The sequence below is a fragment of the Gavialis gangeticus genome, unplaced genomic scaffold (genome assembly GCF_001723915.1).
Source record: "Gavialis gangeticus isolate Ggan-Ray unplaced genomic scaffold, GavGan_comp1, whole genome shotgun sequence".
NCBI lineage: Eukaryota > Metazoa > Chordata > Crocodylia > Gavialidae > Gavialis > Gavialis gangeticus.
This window is the reverse complement of record NW_017729008.1, coordinates 11767518-11785495: the sequence shown is the minus strand read 5'-3', so window position 1 is coordinate 11785495 and position 17978 is coordinate 11767518. Positions and strand designations below refer to the sequence as shown.

At 42.2% G+C, this 17978-nt stretch overlaps 1 protein-coding gene across 1 annotated transcript in view; it reads left to right on the top strand.

The window, feature by feature from the left end:
- The window catches only part of KIF21A (kinesin family member 21A), a 151734-nt gene that overhangs the window by 38460 nt on the left and 95296 nt on the right, over positions 1-17978 (top strand). Inside the window, exons 2-3 of the mRNA XM_019509323.1 lie at positions 13135-13357; positions 15442-15624. Coding sequence (XP_019364868.1) covers positions 13135-13357; positions 15442-15624 — 406 coding nt within the window. The remainder of the gene's footprint in view (positions 1-13134; positions 13358-15441; positions 15625-17978) is intronic.

Sequence of the window (17978 nt, the reverse complement as noted above, 5' to 3'; positions counted from 1 at the left end):
GGGCGGCTAGGAACTGGAACCAACTTCCAAGGGAAGTGGTGCTGGCCCCTACCCTGGGGGTCTTTAAGAAGAGGCTGGATGCCTACCTGGCTGGACTCATTTGAGTCCTGTTTTTGTTTTGGGGTTTTGTTGTTCTCCCGCCCTGGCGGGGGGTCGGGCTAGAAGATCTACTAGGTCCCTTCTGACCCTAAATCTATGAAACTATGAAACTATGGACCTTGCAAGATCATGGGGTCCAGCCCCCCTGTATGAGGCACGAAAGACAACTGGGGTCAGGTGACCCCAGCAAGGTGATTATCCAGTCTCCTCTTGAAGATTTCCAGGGTAGGTGATTGCACCACCTCTGGAGGGAGTTTATTCCACAGTCTGGATACCCTGACTGTGAAGAAGTTTTTCCTACCGTTAAGCCTGAAGTGGTCTTTCAGGAATTTGTGACTGTTACTCCTGGCCCTGGTGAACAGTTGTTTGCTGAGCCCTTGGTGTATTCTCCTGATATAAGCTGCTACCAAGTCACCTCCTCAGCCTTCTCTTTTTTTAGGCTGAAGAGTCCCAGGTTCCTCAGCTTTTCCTCTGTATGGCTTGCCGTACATGTCTGTGATCATACGGGTGGCTCTTCTCTAGACTCTCTCAAGTTTTTCAACATCCTTGTTGAAGTGCAGCGCCCAGAACAGGATGCAATACTTCAGCTGTGGCCTCACCAATGCTGGGTAAAGCAAAAGAATCACTTCCTTGGTTTTGCTTGAGATGCATCGGTTGATGCATGCCAGAATATTGCCGTACCCAGGTCATGATCAGGGATCCTGGTTTTCTCTGTTTAAAAATCCCAAATTCTCTGATTAAAAAAGGAGAGAAATCTGCATTTTCCCTGCAGCAAACAGAAAACTCGGATCCCTTGTCATGACCATAGTTTGTATAACTATGTCATGATTTTAGGATCTGATACCATTACACTGCACAACTAGGTATGATGCATCTGCCTAGGAATCTAGGAACTTGTAGGAATAGCTACTGGTTCTGTGAGGGATCAGAATTTAAAGCTCGAGTGTGTGCATGCATGCGTGCGTGTGTGATTGATTGATTGACGGGGTGGCAGTTCTACAATTGGAAGGAAGAAGAAATATTTTTTCTTCTTTTTTCTTCTCTTTTAAGTCTTTCAGACTTGTTCAGTTTGTTGCAGTGGCTTAAAAGCAGAGTTAGTGGTTTAGTGGACGGAACAGGTGAAGTATATTTTAAATGATCATTTTTTATGTTTTAATTCATCTCCTTGTGCATGTGTGATATATAGTGGGACAAGCAAAATGAATTGCAAAAGTGGAAGTTTAAACAATGCATGTGGTAATTGAGGTAAATGTGTGCTGTTCAGATTTTCATGACTAAGACAGTAGATTTGTTGCACTCCTGTGTCCAGTTATGTATTTACTGGACTGGGTCACCTGTTTGTTCTACCTTTTGGCTTTTGAAGTTCTGTGCCAACTCCTGTCTGGCTATGGATTCTACCATAGACAATGTATAAGTGTTGACAATGAGGGGGCAAAACTCTGTTCTGCTGCCCCTGCTGCTGCTGCCAGGTGCTGGCTCTAGTTGGGCTGCCCACCCTCCCATTGGCACAGAAATCAGGGGGGTGGGGGGGAGCATGTCCCTCTGTGCTCCCCCTCTCCCACATGTCACCTATTAATTCAGCTCTGCACATTCACTTTCTGTGGAGTGTAGTTTTTAGGAGAGCATTTGTGCATAGCCAATTGATAGTGTATCAGAGTGGTAATAACTTTAACCTGTGAATTTCTTGAAGAAGTACTCTACTGTTTTTTACAAAAGAAAATACATTAATTCTTAAAAAAAACAAGCTGCTTAAGTTATTGGTACAAAAATAATTACAGCATTAAAACTTTGTAGAATAATGAATATTTTCTTGTTTATAGGTCTGAGTGATTTCCTTAAAAGTTTAGGCAAACAAAAATCTCTTAATTGAGTCAAGATGAAAATATTCAGGTTGAAATAACCTTGTTCCCTCCTTCCTTTTAAGCAAAGTTAGAAACAATTTTAATACAGAATGAGGTTCCAGCTTTAGGTTTTCACGTAGTGGAATTTCTTCCAGGTGTTGTGAATAATACTGTCCTCTATGTTGTGAAAAGAATATTGAATTTCAGATTTTAAAAAGTGGTGTTTTGCTTTGTTTCTTGGTAGCAGGAGGTCCCTGGCATCTTGTATTTTAGTTCAGAAGGGAATGCTCACTCTGTTTGCCTAAACCTTATTCTTTGTAGACTATATTTATTATGCATCTTGTTAGGTGGTGAGAAGATGATTTAGTAGTTGTGTTTATCTATAGAAGTAGAAGAAGGCAAATTTCTTTTTTGAAGATTAACATTGATTTAGTGCTATGCTGATTTTGGAAACAGTATTTTTTAAAGTAATTTGTATGTCCCTTGAAGTTCTGTTAGCTATTTGCTCTTGGTATGCATGCTTGAACTCTGAGGAAAGTTATTTTTCCTTCAATGCTCACTTTGTCTTGCACTAGACATTAGAAGGATTTTAATTTTTTAATTGGGATACATGTAAAACCTTAACAATGTGTCCCTTTTCCTTCTCTCCCCCCAAATAATCAGTTTATTCTTTTTAAACTGTAGGTTTATTAGGGGAGGAAAAATCCTTATCCATTAATTAGTTGGTAGGAGAGAAATTGGCAAAAAAGGTTTGGGGTTATTTGTTCATGATATGACAAGAGGTTCCTTGTAGATGTGCTTGAGGCTTTTCTCAGCATGTTGTGATGGCCAGGGGAGACAGGCAGACTTGGGTCTCTCCCCTCTCTTTTTCTTCTCGTGGAGAGAACACAAAAGCTTTTTTTTCCAATATGAATATGCCGTCTGTATTGCACTCTCTGCCAGATAGTTACAGAACTATTCAATAATTGATCTGAAAAAATACTGCCTGACTGTTTCTTTGTGAGCAGTGGTACTCAACCTTTGGCTTGCAGGCCCATCTGGTCTGTAGAGTCATGTCATCCAGACTGTGGGACTCCCCATGGGTCCAGAAATTTGGTGGCAGGGTTAATTTGGCAGCAGGGTAATGGCAATTTCTGGACCCATGGGGGAATGCCTGGGGCTGAATGAAGTGGCCTCACACACCACATGGCTTAGGCATGGGGCTGGAGTGGTGCATGGAATTGCTCTGTGGCCACATCCAAAGTGGAGGGGCGGGCCAGCATGCTACATCACATCCATGGACTGACCCTGTACTGGATTCAGCCCATGGACTTGCCCCATACACCTCATCCAGCCCTCTGGGCCAGATAGGTTGAGCATCTGCCTGTTAGTGATTGCCTAGCAGTAGAGCTAGAATTAAAGGGGTTCAAAAACCAACAGAAGAAAACAGCCTGATGAAGCCATTTTAGCCCACTGTTCTGAACATGACTTGTAGCATACACCATGAATGGCTAAAAGAGCCTCTCTGGCAGAGCCTATCTGTTACAGAAAAGAATAATTATTTTTAGGATGTTAAATCTCTCTAAGAAAAGCAAAAGCGTGGTAGCTGAGAGGAAAATAAGGAACAGCCTCCAGACAAATGTAGTCATCTCAGTGCCATATTTCCTTTATTGAATTTAAATTCCATTGTTTCATTTATTTTCTTCTTGTAATTTGCAAATTGGAAGAGGCAGCTTGCAGCTCTTTGTGGGTGGGGGATGGTGGTTCTTGCTTCAGTTTTTAAGAGATATCTTTTTAAAAAATAAAACCATGAGAGACAAACTAGTCATTTGTTTTGCTGGAATTTGATGAAAGCTGTTTTAAAATTATGATAGGATGGCTAGGGATTGCAGATCCCTTTTTTGTTATCTGAATAATACCTTTGACTTCAGGACCATAAACTTGTCAAATCTATGTAACCACACTGTTGCCCTTGTTCTTTCCTTCTTGTTCTTTACACCCACTTTTTATGTCTTGTCTGAAATAGTAGGCTTTTCATGGCAGGAAGTATGTCATTTTAGATATTGGTACAGCCTAGCACAGCCTTCTCTTGATCATGATTGGGGTCTCCAGATACTAAGACAATACAAATAATAATAAAAAGATATTTTAGGCATTATAATTCTGCATTTTCAACAGTCCAATTCAGATCATGTGAGTTGTTGCTTGATTCCTGAAAACTTGAATCAAGAACTGGTTTCATTTCAGTATTGTCTTCAGTGTCCAAATATGATTTTACTGTGACTCAGCATAGCAGCATTCCCTGCTTCCCACAGTCCCTTTGTTTTAAACTTCATCTAGGGAACTTTCTTCTTTTTTTATTGTATTGTTAATTATTACAAGGTATCTTATAGTGACTGATACATGTTCTACACTAGGGGTATGCGAAGCGGGCCCTGTTAGATTCAGATTTGGCCTGAATAAGGGACAGTATTTCGATTAATTGATTCAGATCACTGTCCCTGATTCAGTTCAGCCGAATCTAAAGATTCAATGCTGATTTGGAGAGTCAGAGATTTGGACACAGACACAGCTTTAAAAGTTTTTTCTACATACCTTGAGGTACCAGGCACAGTTCAGAATGCAGAACGCTGCAGTGCTGAGGCACATGGAGCATCCCACAGGATCCACGTGCTCAGCGGTGAACCCAGAAGTGGACCGGAAGTACTTCCTGTCCACTTCCGGGTCTGCCAGGGAACATGCAGTGGTGCCTCCCGTGCCCTGGCTCAGTGATTGGCTGCAGGGGAACCCCAGATGCCTTCCCACCAGACCCAGGAGGCAGCAGTTGCTGAGCTGGCGGGGGGCCTGGCACGCTTCCCAGTGGACCTAGAAGTGGACTGGAAGTGCTTCTGGTCCACTTTTGGGTTGGCTGCCAAGCATGGTGGGGAGCCCCCTGTGCTTCTGTGGGACACTCCATGCACCCCAGCATTGCAGCACTCATGGACTGCCTGCTACCTAGACATATGTAGAAAAAACATATAAAGTTGTCTCTATGTCCGAATCTCTGAATCTTTCTGAATCTCTCCGAGTTGATTCGGAGGGTTCCAGTTCAATTCGGAAAGATTAAAGGGTCCTCTGATTCAATTCAGTTTCGGAGATTCGGCCACCAAATCGGCCCAAATTTCCACTGAATTGAATCAGGGACCGAAACTTGACACAGCCCTACTCTACACCTTGATTCTAACAAACTGGCAAATGGATCTGCAAATTTTTGGAGACTAACTACAATGAAGAGTTCCAGTCCAGTGCATCTTAGTGCAAGTGTAAAACTCTGTGCTTTTGTATTTCTGCCAGAATAGTCCTGTTATGTATAAAAACGTTTGGCAATGTATGTCTTGCAGTGTATGTACGTAGCTAACTAACATAATCTCTGCTAGGGTGACTGCTGTGTCACTTTCCAACTCTATGACAGAGTGCTTTATAAAGTATTTCCTTCTCCATCTCTAAGACACCATACTGACATGTCAGAGTGAGAAAAAACCCCTACCCTCATGAAATAACAGGGAGAAATATAAATAGGTTGAATAAAATCGCAAGGTTAGAATCTGGCCAGGATACCGGTGCTGTCATTTTAGGGCTTTGTGCAAATTGCCATTGGTCTTTGTTAATCTTAAATGGTCAGATACTCAGTTTTGTGTGTCATCCAAAAGACAGGACTGCCAGCAACACGGTTTTCTCCTAACAAGATAGGTTATTGTTTCAATACTGACTTACAGGGAAGAATGCCACCTGCTGAAGTATTAACTATGGGCTCTGTCTTGTCTTACAACACTGTTGACCTGACTTGCACCCCTGTTACTTTATGAGAGGTAACAAGAACAGGGTAAGGTGGTTTTCTTGCATATGCATATATCACTTAGCCTTTATTAGTCATTTTTTCCCAATATCTAGTTTGAATGCTAACTGCAAGACATTAGCTGTGCCACTCCAGCATCACAAATGGATTTGGGCAGTTCAAGGTGCATTAATGGAATTTGGTAGCACCACTTTGAATTTATTTTTAAAAATAATATATATACCTCAGAACAAAACCCCCTCCATCTTCTTCATGCCCCTTCAGCTGGCTGCCACAGAAGCCTTTTGTAATTTTTATTGGGGAACATATTACAAAGCTGCAGATATAATTGGCAATTACACCACCAAATAAAAACACACCTTTAATTATTGAATTTTTAAGTGGTCCTTTCTTTTTTGTGTCCTTGCGACAAGGTATTCAGCAGAATTTGCAGATTTGTTGGAGTTTGGCAAGGCTGCACTGTGAGAGCTTCTGCTGTGACCTTGAACTTGTGACCTCTGGGCCATCAACCCTGCAGTTATGTTATATGTTCTGAGTTGCCTACACAACGAAGTGAATGCGTGTTTGGATGGGGATTAGAATGTGCTAGCAACCAGAGTATGAACCCTTCAGGGGCTCTGAGCTCATACTGTGGCTGCTAGTGCTAACATGAACTAATACCTGTGAGGCAGCATCTTTATTCTAACATAACTTGGACTAGCCCTCTTGAGTTGGTGCTGATCTGTTAGAATATAATACATTTGCACTTTCATTCACAATTGTTTATAGAGAATTCAAGTAGACTGATTGGGTTGAATTCTAAGTTGCTAAAAAGGGGTCAGCAATTTATGGCTCATGGGCTGAATCCAGCCCGCAAAGAGACAGATCCAACTTGAGTAGCTTAAAGAATGGGCAACTCTCTTGAGCAACAGTGGTGGTGTTACCGAGGTCCTACCATCTGCTTTGTTCTATCTCTATTCCCTCCACCGTACCTGATTGCTGCGGGTCTGTGGAGCTTTGTAACCTGTATCGGGCTGGGTTGCAAATAGCTGTACATGGTAGCAAAAAGTTGGTAACCCCTGGCCAAACATGTGTTGCTAACCCCTGGCCAAACATGCTTAGATGCTATGGTGACAAACACTGTAAAAACCCAGTAAACAAAAAAGCAAGTTTTGAATCCACAATAATAGGAATGCCATAGAATTTCTGAAGATAAAACCAAAAGTAGTATCTCTAACAGCACCAATTTGATTTGCTCTGTTTTATGTAAAGGAATATAAGCATACTGAGGAAAATGTGAAGACTGCAAATATTGTGGAGTGGAAAGCATATGGGTGTGGCAAAATGATATTGAGGGGCAGGTAGTAAGGAAGCATCCTTGCTTTCTGCTATGTAATAGGAAATTTGAGTAATGTTATCCTGAATTTAATATTTCTTATGCTTAAACACAAAATTTTTGCTAATACTAAATATTAAAACAATTAGAATAGGATGGAATTCAGTGCAGACAAGTGCAGGGTACTGCATCTAGGGAGAAGGAACTAGCAACACAGCTATAGGCTGGGGAACACCCTTCTTGTCAACACAGAAGCAGAAAGGGATCTTGGAGTCATTGTTGACTCCATGATGAACATGAGTCGCCAATGTGAGGAAGCGGTCAGTAAGGCTAACTGCACCTTGTTGTGCATCTACAGATGCATCACAAGCAGGTCCAGGGGGGTGATCCTTCCCCTCTGTGCGGTGTTGGTCAGGCCGCAGTTGGAGTACTGCATCCAGTTCTGGGCGTCGCACTTCAAGAGGGATGTGCCTGGCATTGAGAGGGTCCAGAGGAAGGCCATTTGCATGGTCAAGGGGCAGCAGGACAGGCCCTACGAAGAAAGGCTAAAGGGCCTGAATCTATTCAGTCTCCACAAGAGAAGGCTGAGAGGGGATTGGGTAGCCATTTACAAACTCACCCGGGGGGGGGCAGCGGAAATTGGGTGAGACTGTCTTCCCCCAGGCACCACCAGGGGTTGCTAGGAATAATGACCGCAAATTGTTAGAAGGTTTGGGCTGGACATCAGGAGGCATTACTTTACAGTTAGGGCTGCCAGGCTCTGGAATTGACTCCCAAGGGAGGTGGTGCTTTCTCTTACCTTGGGGGTCTTCAAGAGGGGGAAGGATAGATATTTGGCTGGGGTGTTATGACCCCAGCACTTGTTCCTGCCCGGGCCAGGGGGTCAGACCTGTTGATCTGTTTAGGTCCCTTCCGACCCTAAGCACTATGATACTATGAACTAGTGTTTCGCAACAGTTGAATATCAAAGAATTCCTGGTTTACAGAACACTGTGTCTATGTAATGCCAGTTGCTTACTTGATGTATATTTGACTTCAAAGCTCAAAGCCTATTTGACTTCAAAAGAGTTTATTCAGTCCTGTGCAGAGGTGAAGATATCTCTTCCATCACAGCTCTGTTGTGAAGAATTAATTTTTGTAAACCAGCTGTACACAGTGTGCCTGCCTTCAACACCGGCTTCTCTTCTTTCTTGACCTCCAAGTGTTAACCAATCTGAATGTGGTTATTCATATTACACTTTCCTGATGTTCCTTGACACCCGCACAACAGTATCAGTGTTGCAAGGAAGTTGCGACAGTTATTGCAATTTGCTAAAATGAAGTAACATTTCACACTCAGGCTAAATGTCCCTTAGTCGGTGTTGAGTGGCATCTTGATCACAGTCTATAAGTACACCTTTGAGAACCAAAAATGTGATGAGAGAGGCTCATCTATAGAATTATTGGAGGCTTGCCTTTGAATTTGTTCCTTTCCCACTGCTACAGGAGGGAAAACAAATCTGGGGGTCAGGTAACTCTTTGCATTCTGGTTTCCCCCAACTTTTTCCCTTGGAAGCCCTCCCACCCCTCCCCCCTCCTTACTATAAGACTCTGCTCTCCCTGAGCACATAGAAATGAGGAGCAAATTTGAAAACAATAGCCTTGAAATTTAACATGACTAGTAATTTGCATATAGTACCAATAGACTTCAGTTCATCCAGAATTGATAAGTTACCTTTTTTTTTGACGTTGCTTCAAGTTTTAGCACAGCTATCCCGTAAAAACACTTTTGAACATCACTTTGGCACCTACTTATATGTAGTACAAACTATGCATGATATTAGTCCAAAGCCAAAGGTTTGTGATTTACCATATAGTTCATTGGGCTGGGCCCCAACTGAATTGACAGCATTTGAAGCAATGGTGACCCCACAGCTAAGCACTGCTCAGTATATGTGCATATTTCAGATACCCACCCCCCACCAAGGATCCACATCCTAATTAGCCCCCCACTCATGATTGGCTGTTCTTGTCAAGTCTTGGGATGCTCCAAAATTTTATATGCAGATGAGGCTCTGGGCAACTTAGTCTGGCTTCATCTCATGGAGGACGGGGCCATACTAATCATACATGACAGGCTGAGAGAGGCCAACAGAGGGATTCTGGGTGAACTGTATGCAATGCCATGGCTCACTATGACTTGATGACTTGAAAAAGAGTCAGTGGTGACAGGAACTGTGCTTAATGGGCACTACTTATTCAGATGGGTTACACTAACTTATTCTTGTGGTAGGTTCTCATTAGCCTGGTTGCCCAATGTGGGCCATGTGTTTTATATTCATGCTCAGTGTTGGCTGCATTTAATCAACTCCAGCTTCATAGTTGGTTTCCAGTGCTGAGCACATGCTGCTTTTGGCAGCAGTTTAATGGTAGGCAGTGTATTTAGTGAAATGTTGCTGGATGTGATTATAAGACAAGGTGCTTTTTCCCCCTGTACTAATTGGGGGAAGGTGCTTGTCTTGTATTTGAGTAAATACAGTAAATTAGATTGGGTGGCCATTTTTAATGCAGTCTAACTTCCCTGAACATCTTTATGTACCCTAACTATTACTGTTGCCTCACTTCCTCTAGATTATCATATAGTAACCTAATACAATCACTTAAGTTAGTGACAAGCTACTAGTTAGTTTTTTGACACTTGCTGGTTTTGACTTTAACATCTTGCTAATGTAATGACTATGGTCATCAGTGTGTTAAGGTAGTTTTAGAGAGAGGTTATAGCTGTGATAGTCCAGGAATTATGCAAGAGGCAAGGATTTTGGGGGGTTCTGAAGACGAATGGTTTGCATTTGAAGCTTTAAAGTTGAGCTTCTTTTTAGTAAAATACATTTGGTTAAATCACTGCAGTCTAATAACCCAGCCATGTATTGCAGTAGTCCTGCTGTGCATTACTCCCCTTGTTACCTCTTTTGGTTACTCTTTTGCTTTTGTACTCCTTTGGAGAAAGGTGAGGTTAATACTCATATACTGCTCATCAAAGCAGGTAGGAAAGGAAAGGGGTTAATGCTGACATTTTAAGATACCATCTGAAATGAATTGAATGAAGTGAATGGGATCATCTGCAACCCAGAGCTATTGTTTCAGGCTCTTCAGCTCTGGCAGACATTTTTATATCAATTATACTTGCTTCCCAGCAGTTAAAGCTAGAGACCCATTTTTAAACTAACAGAAACTGAGGGGCAGGAAAGCAGTTGTGTTGTTTGTCTGCTTCCTTTGGCCACTACTTTGTGCTGTCCTCTGGTCCTATCATTTTGGAAACTCTTGAGTAAAGTAATAATGGATGACTATGGCAGTGGTTCTCAGCCTTTCTAGATTTGAGGCACCCCTGGATATACTCAAATCATGCCTTGAGAAATGCCAGCTCTTAGTTTTCATTCTTTTTTTTTTATTTACAGAAAAATATCAGAGCAGTTTTTCTGCTGCAGAGAACCTAGAATGACCACAACTGTGGATTTTTGTTTGAAATCTCTGGGTTTATCTCGTGAATCCTTTTCGTAAACCTGACAGTGCTTAACACTGCATGTCAACCTGGGCTCCCCTTGATAGGATCTCAAGGCATCCCAGGGTGCCATGGCACCCTGGTTGAGAAACACTGGGCTAGGATGTTGAATCTTTCATAGCCCTTCAACTGCTTATTATTAGTTTTTTATTTTTAAGGCAACTGATTTACATAGATGTCAGCAAAATAGGTAACTGAACATCTGTAAAGTGTCCAGCTAAGAATCATTTCCCTGTCTATCATATATGGTTCAGGCTGTGAAGTTAGGTTTTTGTCTAGGACTTTGCACAACTGAAGCACTATAGGAAAGGCAAGTCCTGAATAACAAACTATATTTGCACAGCCTAATAAAAGAAATAACTCTATTTTATTTGTTTGAAAGACTTTATTAGTTTAGGATCAAGAGATTTAATTACAAATTTTGTATATTCTGTCTTCAGTTTTGCTACATATGGACAGGCCTGATGCAAATCTGTTAAATGGTCCTGGAGCTGTTGTCTGTAATTCTTAAAGCCCTATCGTGCATTCTGATTTAATATAAAATCTTATTCTTTGGAATTCCTTTATATTGCTCATGTGCATGATAAAACAATAAAATTGTTTACAGAGGTTTTTGTAAATGTAGACTGATATTTATAAGCTAAACATAGGCAGATTTTCAAGTATTTTTCTCTTGCTGACCAAGAGGTTGCCTGTACAGTATATAACATTTTATGTAATTGTTCCTTTGGTGATATTTTTCAAAGGTTATTAAGTTTCCACTATGTACCAGAGGATATGCTGACAAGAGCGGTTCTTCCTGCTGTATTATTTATGAGTTTCCTGTAAAGGGTTTAACTTGTATGGTTTTTTTTTTAACTTGCAAGTAAATTGGAAGCTCTTCTGTGAATTGTTATGCAAACAATTAATGACAAAAATGATCAAAAGTACTGTCTTGTACATTATTGCATAAAATTAAAGAAATGCGATGGCCATAATAAACTGTGCAAGGTACATACAACCCAGATTCAAAGTACCCATTGGTGAGAGATCAGAAGTTTGGATTGGCCTGTCATGGTTCAATGCCAGTTAAAGTGCTATAGTTCGAAGCACAGGGTGGCAACATTTCAACACAACTTGATATCTCATGGATACACAGGGCCAGAAAGTGCTCACATATTTAATTTTGTGTAAATCTGGACTAACTATACAGAAGTGTATGCTGCTACTTAAAGTTTATAACTGGATGCTGATTCTATTGAACATTGACAGAACACTAGATCAGTGTCAAACATGGCCTGCAGAGCCCTTGTATCTGTCCCACCAGGCTACCAGCTGGCCACCAGAAATTGGGGGCCATAACAGGTTGGATGTTCCCCATACCACACAAGTCATGGCCCTAAGGCCCTGATGGACTTGGCAATTTGGTGGCAGGAGGATGGTTTGGTGGCAGGAGGGTGGGCTAGGGTTGACGCAGCCTCTGTTGCCCTACCCCCACTTTGCCCTTCACCAGCACTGCAGCCCCAGCTTCTCAACTGCCAGCCTAGCTGTTGCTGCCACCAAGTGCCCTGTGCCAGGCCTGGAGCTAGAGTTGTTGACACCGTGTGCTCTGTTTCCAGAGCCAGAGCTGCTACTCTGACATGAAATGCACGTCTGCGGTAGCAGCTCCAGCTCCTGTATGGGGCATGCTGTGAGAGCTGAGACTGCCGTTATTGCTGCCTTTACAAAGTGGGAGCATGAGCTGCCACTGTTGCCAGAGCCATCCTGTGCCCTGGGCTGGATTCAGCCCTCAAGGAGCCCCATGGTCAGATACAGCCCAGGTCAGGAAGTGAGTTTAACACCCCTGCTCTAGACAAGGTGGTGTTGTGCAACTGCTGCCTTATCTCTTGCCCAAACCACTAAACTGTTGGTTATTCTGAGATGCTTGGATCTTTTTATATTTCACCCTGTAAGAATGAAAACCAGACTCTCTGAGTCTTTACGAAAACACAAACAAATTATGGACCCTCTTAATTTTTGATGACATGGATTGGTTTTCCAGCCAGCCCCATTTGTCATTTTCAAAGTGAATATTAAGTTTATTTTTTAAAAAATAAAGTCCTTTATATGCTTGCTGCTGTAACAACTGCATTTTTACTATTTAAAACAAACTATCTCTGTCAGGTTTCTTCCTATTTTTAAAGTCTGAAGCAAACAAGCAAGTTAGTTCAAAGTGCTGTAATTTAGGAGGTTTACATGTTTGTGTTTAATATAAAAAATATTGTACTTTTAAAAACTCTGGACTTGAGTTAAGTGATGGGTGAACCTAAAAATTGTCACAGTCAAAGTAATGTTTCTGACAGCCAACCAAACTTATCTTAAAAATCTCATCTGGAAACTGGAATCAGTGTGATCATGACAATATCCATGCTTTGCATCAAAGGGCTGAAGTTAAATAAAAATGTTACTGAATCTCTGATATTTTCAGTAAAAGAAGAAACTTTTACTTCTATCTGCATTGCTCCTGTAACAGTGTTTCTAACAAAAATATTATTATTTTTTATAATAGAATTAGACCACAGCTAGCCAAAGAGAAGATTGAAGGATGCCATATTTGCACATCTATCACACCTGGCGAGCCTCAAGTGTTCCTGGGAAAAGACAAGGCCTTCACTTTCGATTATGTGTTTGACATCGAGTCACGGCAACAGGAGATCTACGTACAGTGTATTGAACAACTGATCGATGGTTGCTTTGAAGGATATAATGCCACTGTTTTTGCTTATGGCCAAGTAAGCATTGTAATTCAATGTGAAATATTTGCAAGCAATGGCTAATAACTACATTTTTATTAAAGATTCAGAATTTATTAATTTATTTGTTTTTTAAAAATACTCTTTGAGAAGTTTGTATAGTGCTTTGCCTACAGATGCCAGTCAAAGTAGTGTAAACAAATATATAATGTTTTGTTTAGATTTATAAAATGCAAGAATCCAGTGCTGCTTATGTAACTTTAAAATACATTGAAATATAGAAGTACAATTTAATATAATTAATCACCAGTAAATCAGGTGACAGAAGAACTCAGATCCTCTGAGAAATTCAGCTTCCTTGTAATATGCTTGGCATTTTCAGATGCCTAGGGAAGATGATGGGCTTTGACATATGTCCTGAATGTTATTAGATTAAGAATTGATGAATGGGTTCCAAAATCAAGGAGATCTGGCAGAAAGAAGTATGTTAGCAGCCCTCTTTCTTTGTTGTTTTGAAAGGGGAGGAAAGGTGGTTAACTTGGGAGAATTGGATTCAAACTTGCTATGTTGCCTTAGGTAAATGACTCGGTACTTTTGTAGATCTGTCCCTTAGGCACTGAAAGATCAATTAGATGGAAAGGAGTAGTAATTGTCAACAAGGCTTCTACACAGTATTTGTATTGTTGGGTGTGCAAACACCTACAGGTGAGTCTTAAAATAAACCGGGAGATTTCAAATAGGAGCTTGGAGTATCAAAAACATTCTGACTTGTGGTCTTTTGAGATTTTTGCAACAGAAGACTTGCTCTATTATTTTTCTGTAAACAAGAAAATTAGTAAAAGCTAAGAGTTAGCATTTTTCAGGGGGTGCCTTGAGTCTAAAAATATTGAGAACCACTGCAATATAGACCCCTAAACCCATATGTAGGTGCACCCTCTCTCCCCACTACATAACTACTTAGGTAGATGTGAGTCCAGAGGTGCTAAGTTATGGCTAGCTAAGTTTACTCGAAGTCTTTGTACGTGCCACAAAATTGGCCTTTAAAGCGGTTTAAATGCCCTTTTGCACTGCTTTAATGATGTTGCTGTTTGCATGCTTGGCGGTGTATTCTGCTTTAAATGACTTTGGTACACAGTAAGATAAAACACCTCTGAGGTTTTTTAGTTTGCTAGCTAATGAAGTGCAACAGAGCACGGGGTGCTAGAAGCTGACGTGCTTGGGGCTTGATGGGCCCCATGCTGCTTAGGAGCTGTGGGACCTGGCAGCAGCCCATGAAGGCAGGTTCCACGGAAGAAAAAAAAGCAGTGAGCCTGATCTTTCTTTTCTTTCCAGAGCCTGCCTGCTTGAGTTATGTGGGGGCCCAGTGCTTCTATCTGCAGCTGTGGGGGGGCTGGTGCTTCCGTCCATGGCTGTGGCGCTCCCTGGGTCTGCCTGGGCAGCTCAGGGTCTGCTTGGCCTGCTGGCAGCTTGCGCCCCCCCCCCCCGGCTGCCAAAGAGGCAGGTAAGGATTAGGCCCCCACCCTTGTGTACACGCCACGGGGGGTTAGTTCGGTTTTATTCTCCCTAAACTGAAGCAGTGTTTCTAAAAATCCCCTGTTTCAGTTTAGGGGGACCTAAACCAAATTAAACCCCCATGGTGTGTACAAGTAACTTTAGGCACCAAAAAGTTATGGCAGTCAACTACATAAGTGCTGATGTGCCCAGCTTATTTCATGATTAAGTCCATTTAGGATTTACAAACTAGGCACATCTGTTTGTAAGTCCTGAGGGACCTAATAGCCATGCTAATACCTTTATTTTCTCTGGAGACTCTGGTCCTTGTCAACAGCATAAAATAATTTTATAGGGAGAGCAATGCAGAAATATAAACTGCTTCTATTGTGTTGTAAATGATAGAATTTACATAGCTTCTTCTTTATCTCCATTCATTTTAGAAATGTTTTTGTTTGTGGATGATATGGCAATGTAAAGCCAAGAGTTGTAAAAGTTGTGACTTAGTAGTAGTACCTATCTTTCCTACAATACTAGTGTTCAACTGGAACAGTCGTGCATCTCTTGACACAACCTAAGTATAGGCATATCTTGGTGCCCTTAATACAATTCATTACTACTTTTTAATTCAGACAGGTGCTGGCAAAACATATACCATGGGAACGGGATTTGATGTCAACATAACAGAAGAGGAACAGGGCATTATATCTCGTGCTGTTATGCATCTTTTTAGATGTATTGAAGAAAAAAAGCAAGCTGCTATTAAACAAGGACTTCCTCCTCCTGAATTTAAAGTGAATGCTCAGTTCTTAGAGGTAAACTTTGTCTATATAACTATTTTTGGGAAGCTAGTAAAACATTTTGCTGCCCCAGTTACTGCTTATGCAGCTTTTCCTTCATCTGGTGAGGACAGCTTATGCTTCTCAATTAATTAGTCTGTAAGGTGCCACTCTACCCTGCCTTCTACCTAAGATATTTTAAATTAACTGTGCTGCACTACTTCTCTGTAGGATTATGTTAAGGGAATTTTTAGTGCTTGCCTGTTAAAAGAAACTTTTATCATCTTGCTCCAATTCATTTTTTTCCAGTTGGTGCATTTTTAAAAAGTGTCTCTTTACAGTACATTTTAAAGTGTGTATATATATTATTAATTTACATATTTTATAGTTGTTATATTCCAGTCTATCATATGCATATGAGCATAGGAACAAACATTAATCACCTTCTAGGTTTTTACTTTGGAATAAACCATAATCTATGAAATTAAATTATATTTCCTTCCACTTATGAACTGTAATACAGAATTTGCCTATTTATCTGAATCTACCATGAAAACCTGTGATATTCCAATCATGTTAATAGGCAGCATATTGCTGCAATGTGTTAGAGATTATAACATCATTATTTGTATGTGTGACTAAAGATTAGCAAACCTAACTTTGCTGTTAAACTAACATGCTTTTGTCACCATTGACCTCGGCAGGGGTTTTTAAAGCTCTGGCTAATGTTTGCCTAGAAAAATCATTAGGCATGGGAAATGAATAGTGCAAAGTCTAAACTAATTATTCATCACTTGATTTAGATGTGGTTTTCCAACTGCTCTGAGAGTTGCAATTGTTCTATTTTAGGAGTTGCAATAGGAACAGTAACACAATTGTTTGTAAAGAATATCTGCTGAACTTCTAAAATTGTATTACCCATAGTATTCCAAATGTGGTTGCAACTGTTTTTTAATCCCAAAATAATGATGTTGGGTTAAGAATTAAAAGTAAAAAACTATAGATATAATTCGTTTTTTACGATACTGTATCCTGTATTAAGACCATGATGATACTGAGAAATATATATATTAATTCAGAAGTGTACTTGCTAAAACAAGGGTTGGCAACCCCTGGCATGCATGCCAGATCGTGGCACGTGAGGCCATTTTGTTTGGCATGTTACGTCCAGCCCAGGCTCTGGGCAGCTGTCACTGGCCACGGAGTCCAGGCTGCTCAGAGCAGGCAGCGGGGAAGCTGCAAGCCCTGCTACGAGCAGCTTGGGCTCTGTGGCAGGTAGCAGTTGCCCAGAGCCTGGGCCAGATGTGGCAGACAGCCATGACCCTACACTGGGGTCCAGAGTCTCGGCCTGGCTTGTTGCCATGCCATGCCTTGGGGACCACTGTGGGGAAGGGGCTGGGGCTGTGCTCCACTGCCAGTGGCTGCATGCCCACAAAGCCTAACATCCCTGGGGGAGGAGCAGAGGGAAAGGGAGGCATGTCCCTGTCCCACTGGGTCTGGCTATGAAGGGCAGTGTGAGCTGCGTGAGTGCAGCAGCCCGGCACAGGAGGGCTCTGGCTGGGCAGCTCTAGGGCCTGCCACGCCAATCTGCATCTCCTCTCCCTGGAGAGCTCATCCACACGGTGGCTGAGGCAGCCGTCCGCCGGGCCTGAGGAATGGGGCGGAGCAGCCCTCTCTCAGCTGCGGGGCCCAGAGAAGGTGGCGGCGGGCGGGGACAGTGCCATGGAAGTGGCTGCCATACTGCCGTGGGCGGTCCCAGAAGGTGCTTTTCCTGTGCCTGAGTGCCAGCAGGCTGGGCCAAGCCCTGTTGCCAGCTCCAGCCCTCATCCCTGCTCTTGCTGCCCTGAGCAGGGAGCTGGACCACTGCCTTGGGGTAGTACAGGCCTTGGCTGCAGCTCTTGTTCCTGTCATGCCCCAGGGGGTCCTGGCAGGATCTGTGCTGTTCCTGCACATGCAGCTAGTGTCCAGCCTGCTGCGGGGAAGGGGTTGCTCCCCTCAATGCCCCACTCCCTGGCCCTTTCCCTGCTGTTTCCAGAGGTGTGCCTGCAGCCGCTGGCAATAATGAGTGCGGCTGAGGCTCTGGAGCTTGGTGCAGCTACTTCTAGGCTTACGGCTGCCTGCTGTGAGCAGCCCAGGCTCCGTGGCATTGGGCTCCTCGCAGCTTCCCCACTGTTCGCACCTGGAATACCAACATCTTCAAACTTCAGGTTGCTGGGTTTTTTGACATTTGACTCAAGATGTTGCTGACCTCTGGACTACATCTTAATAGATTTATTAGTATAACTTTTAAGGAATACTACTTTCAAAAAGCATTTTGTTGTGGGGGGAGAAAAGGAAAAGTTATTCCTAGTTTCTCACTTCTGTTTGTTTTGCTGCCCTGTTTCTTCTGT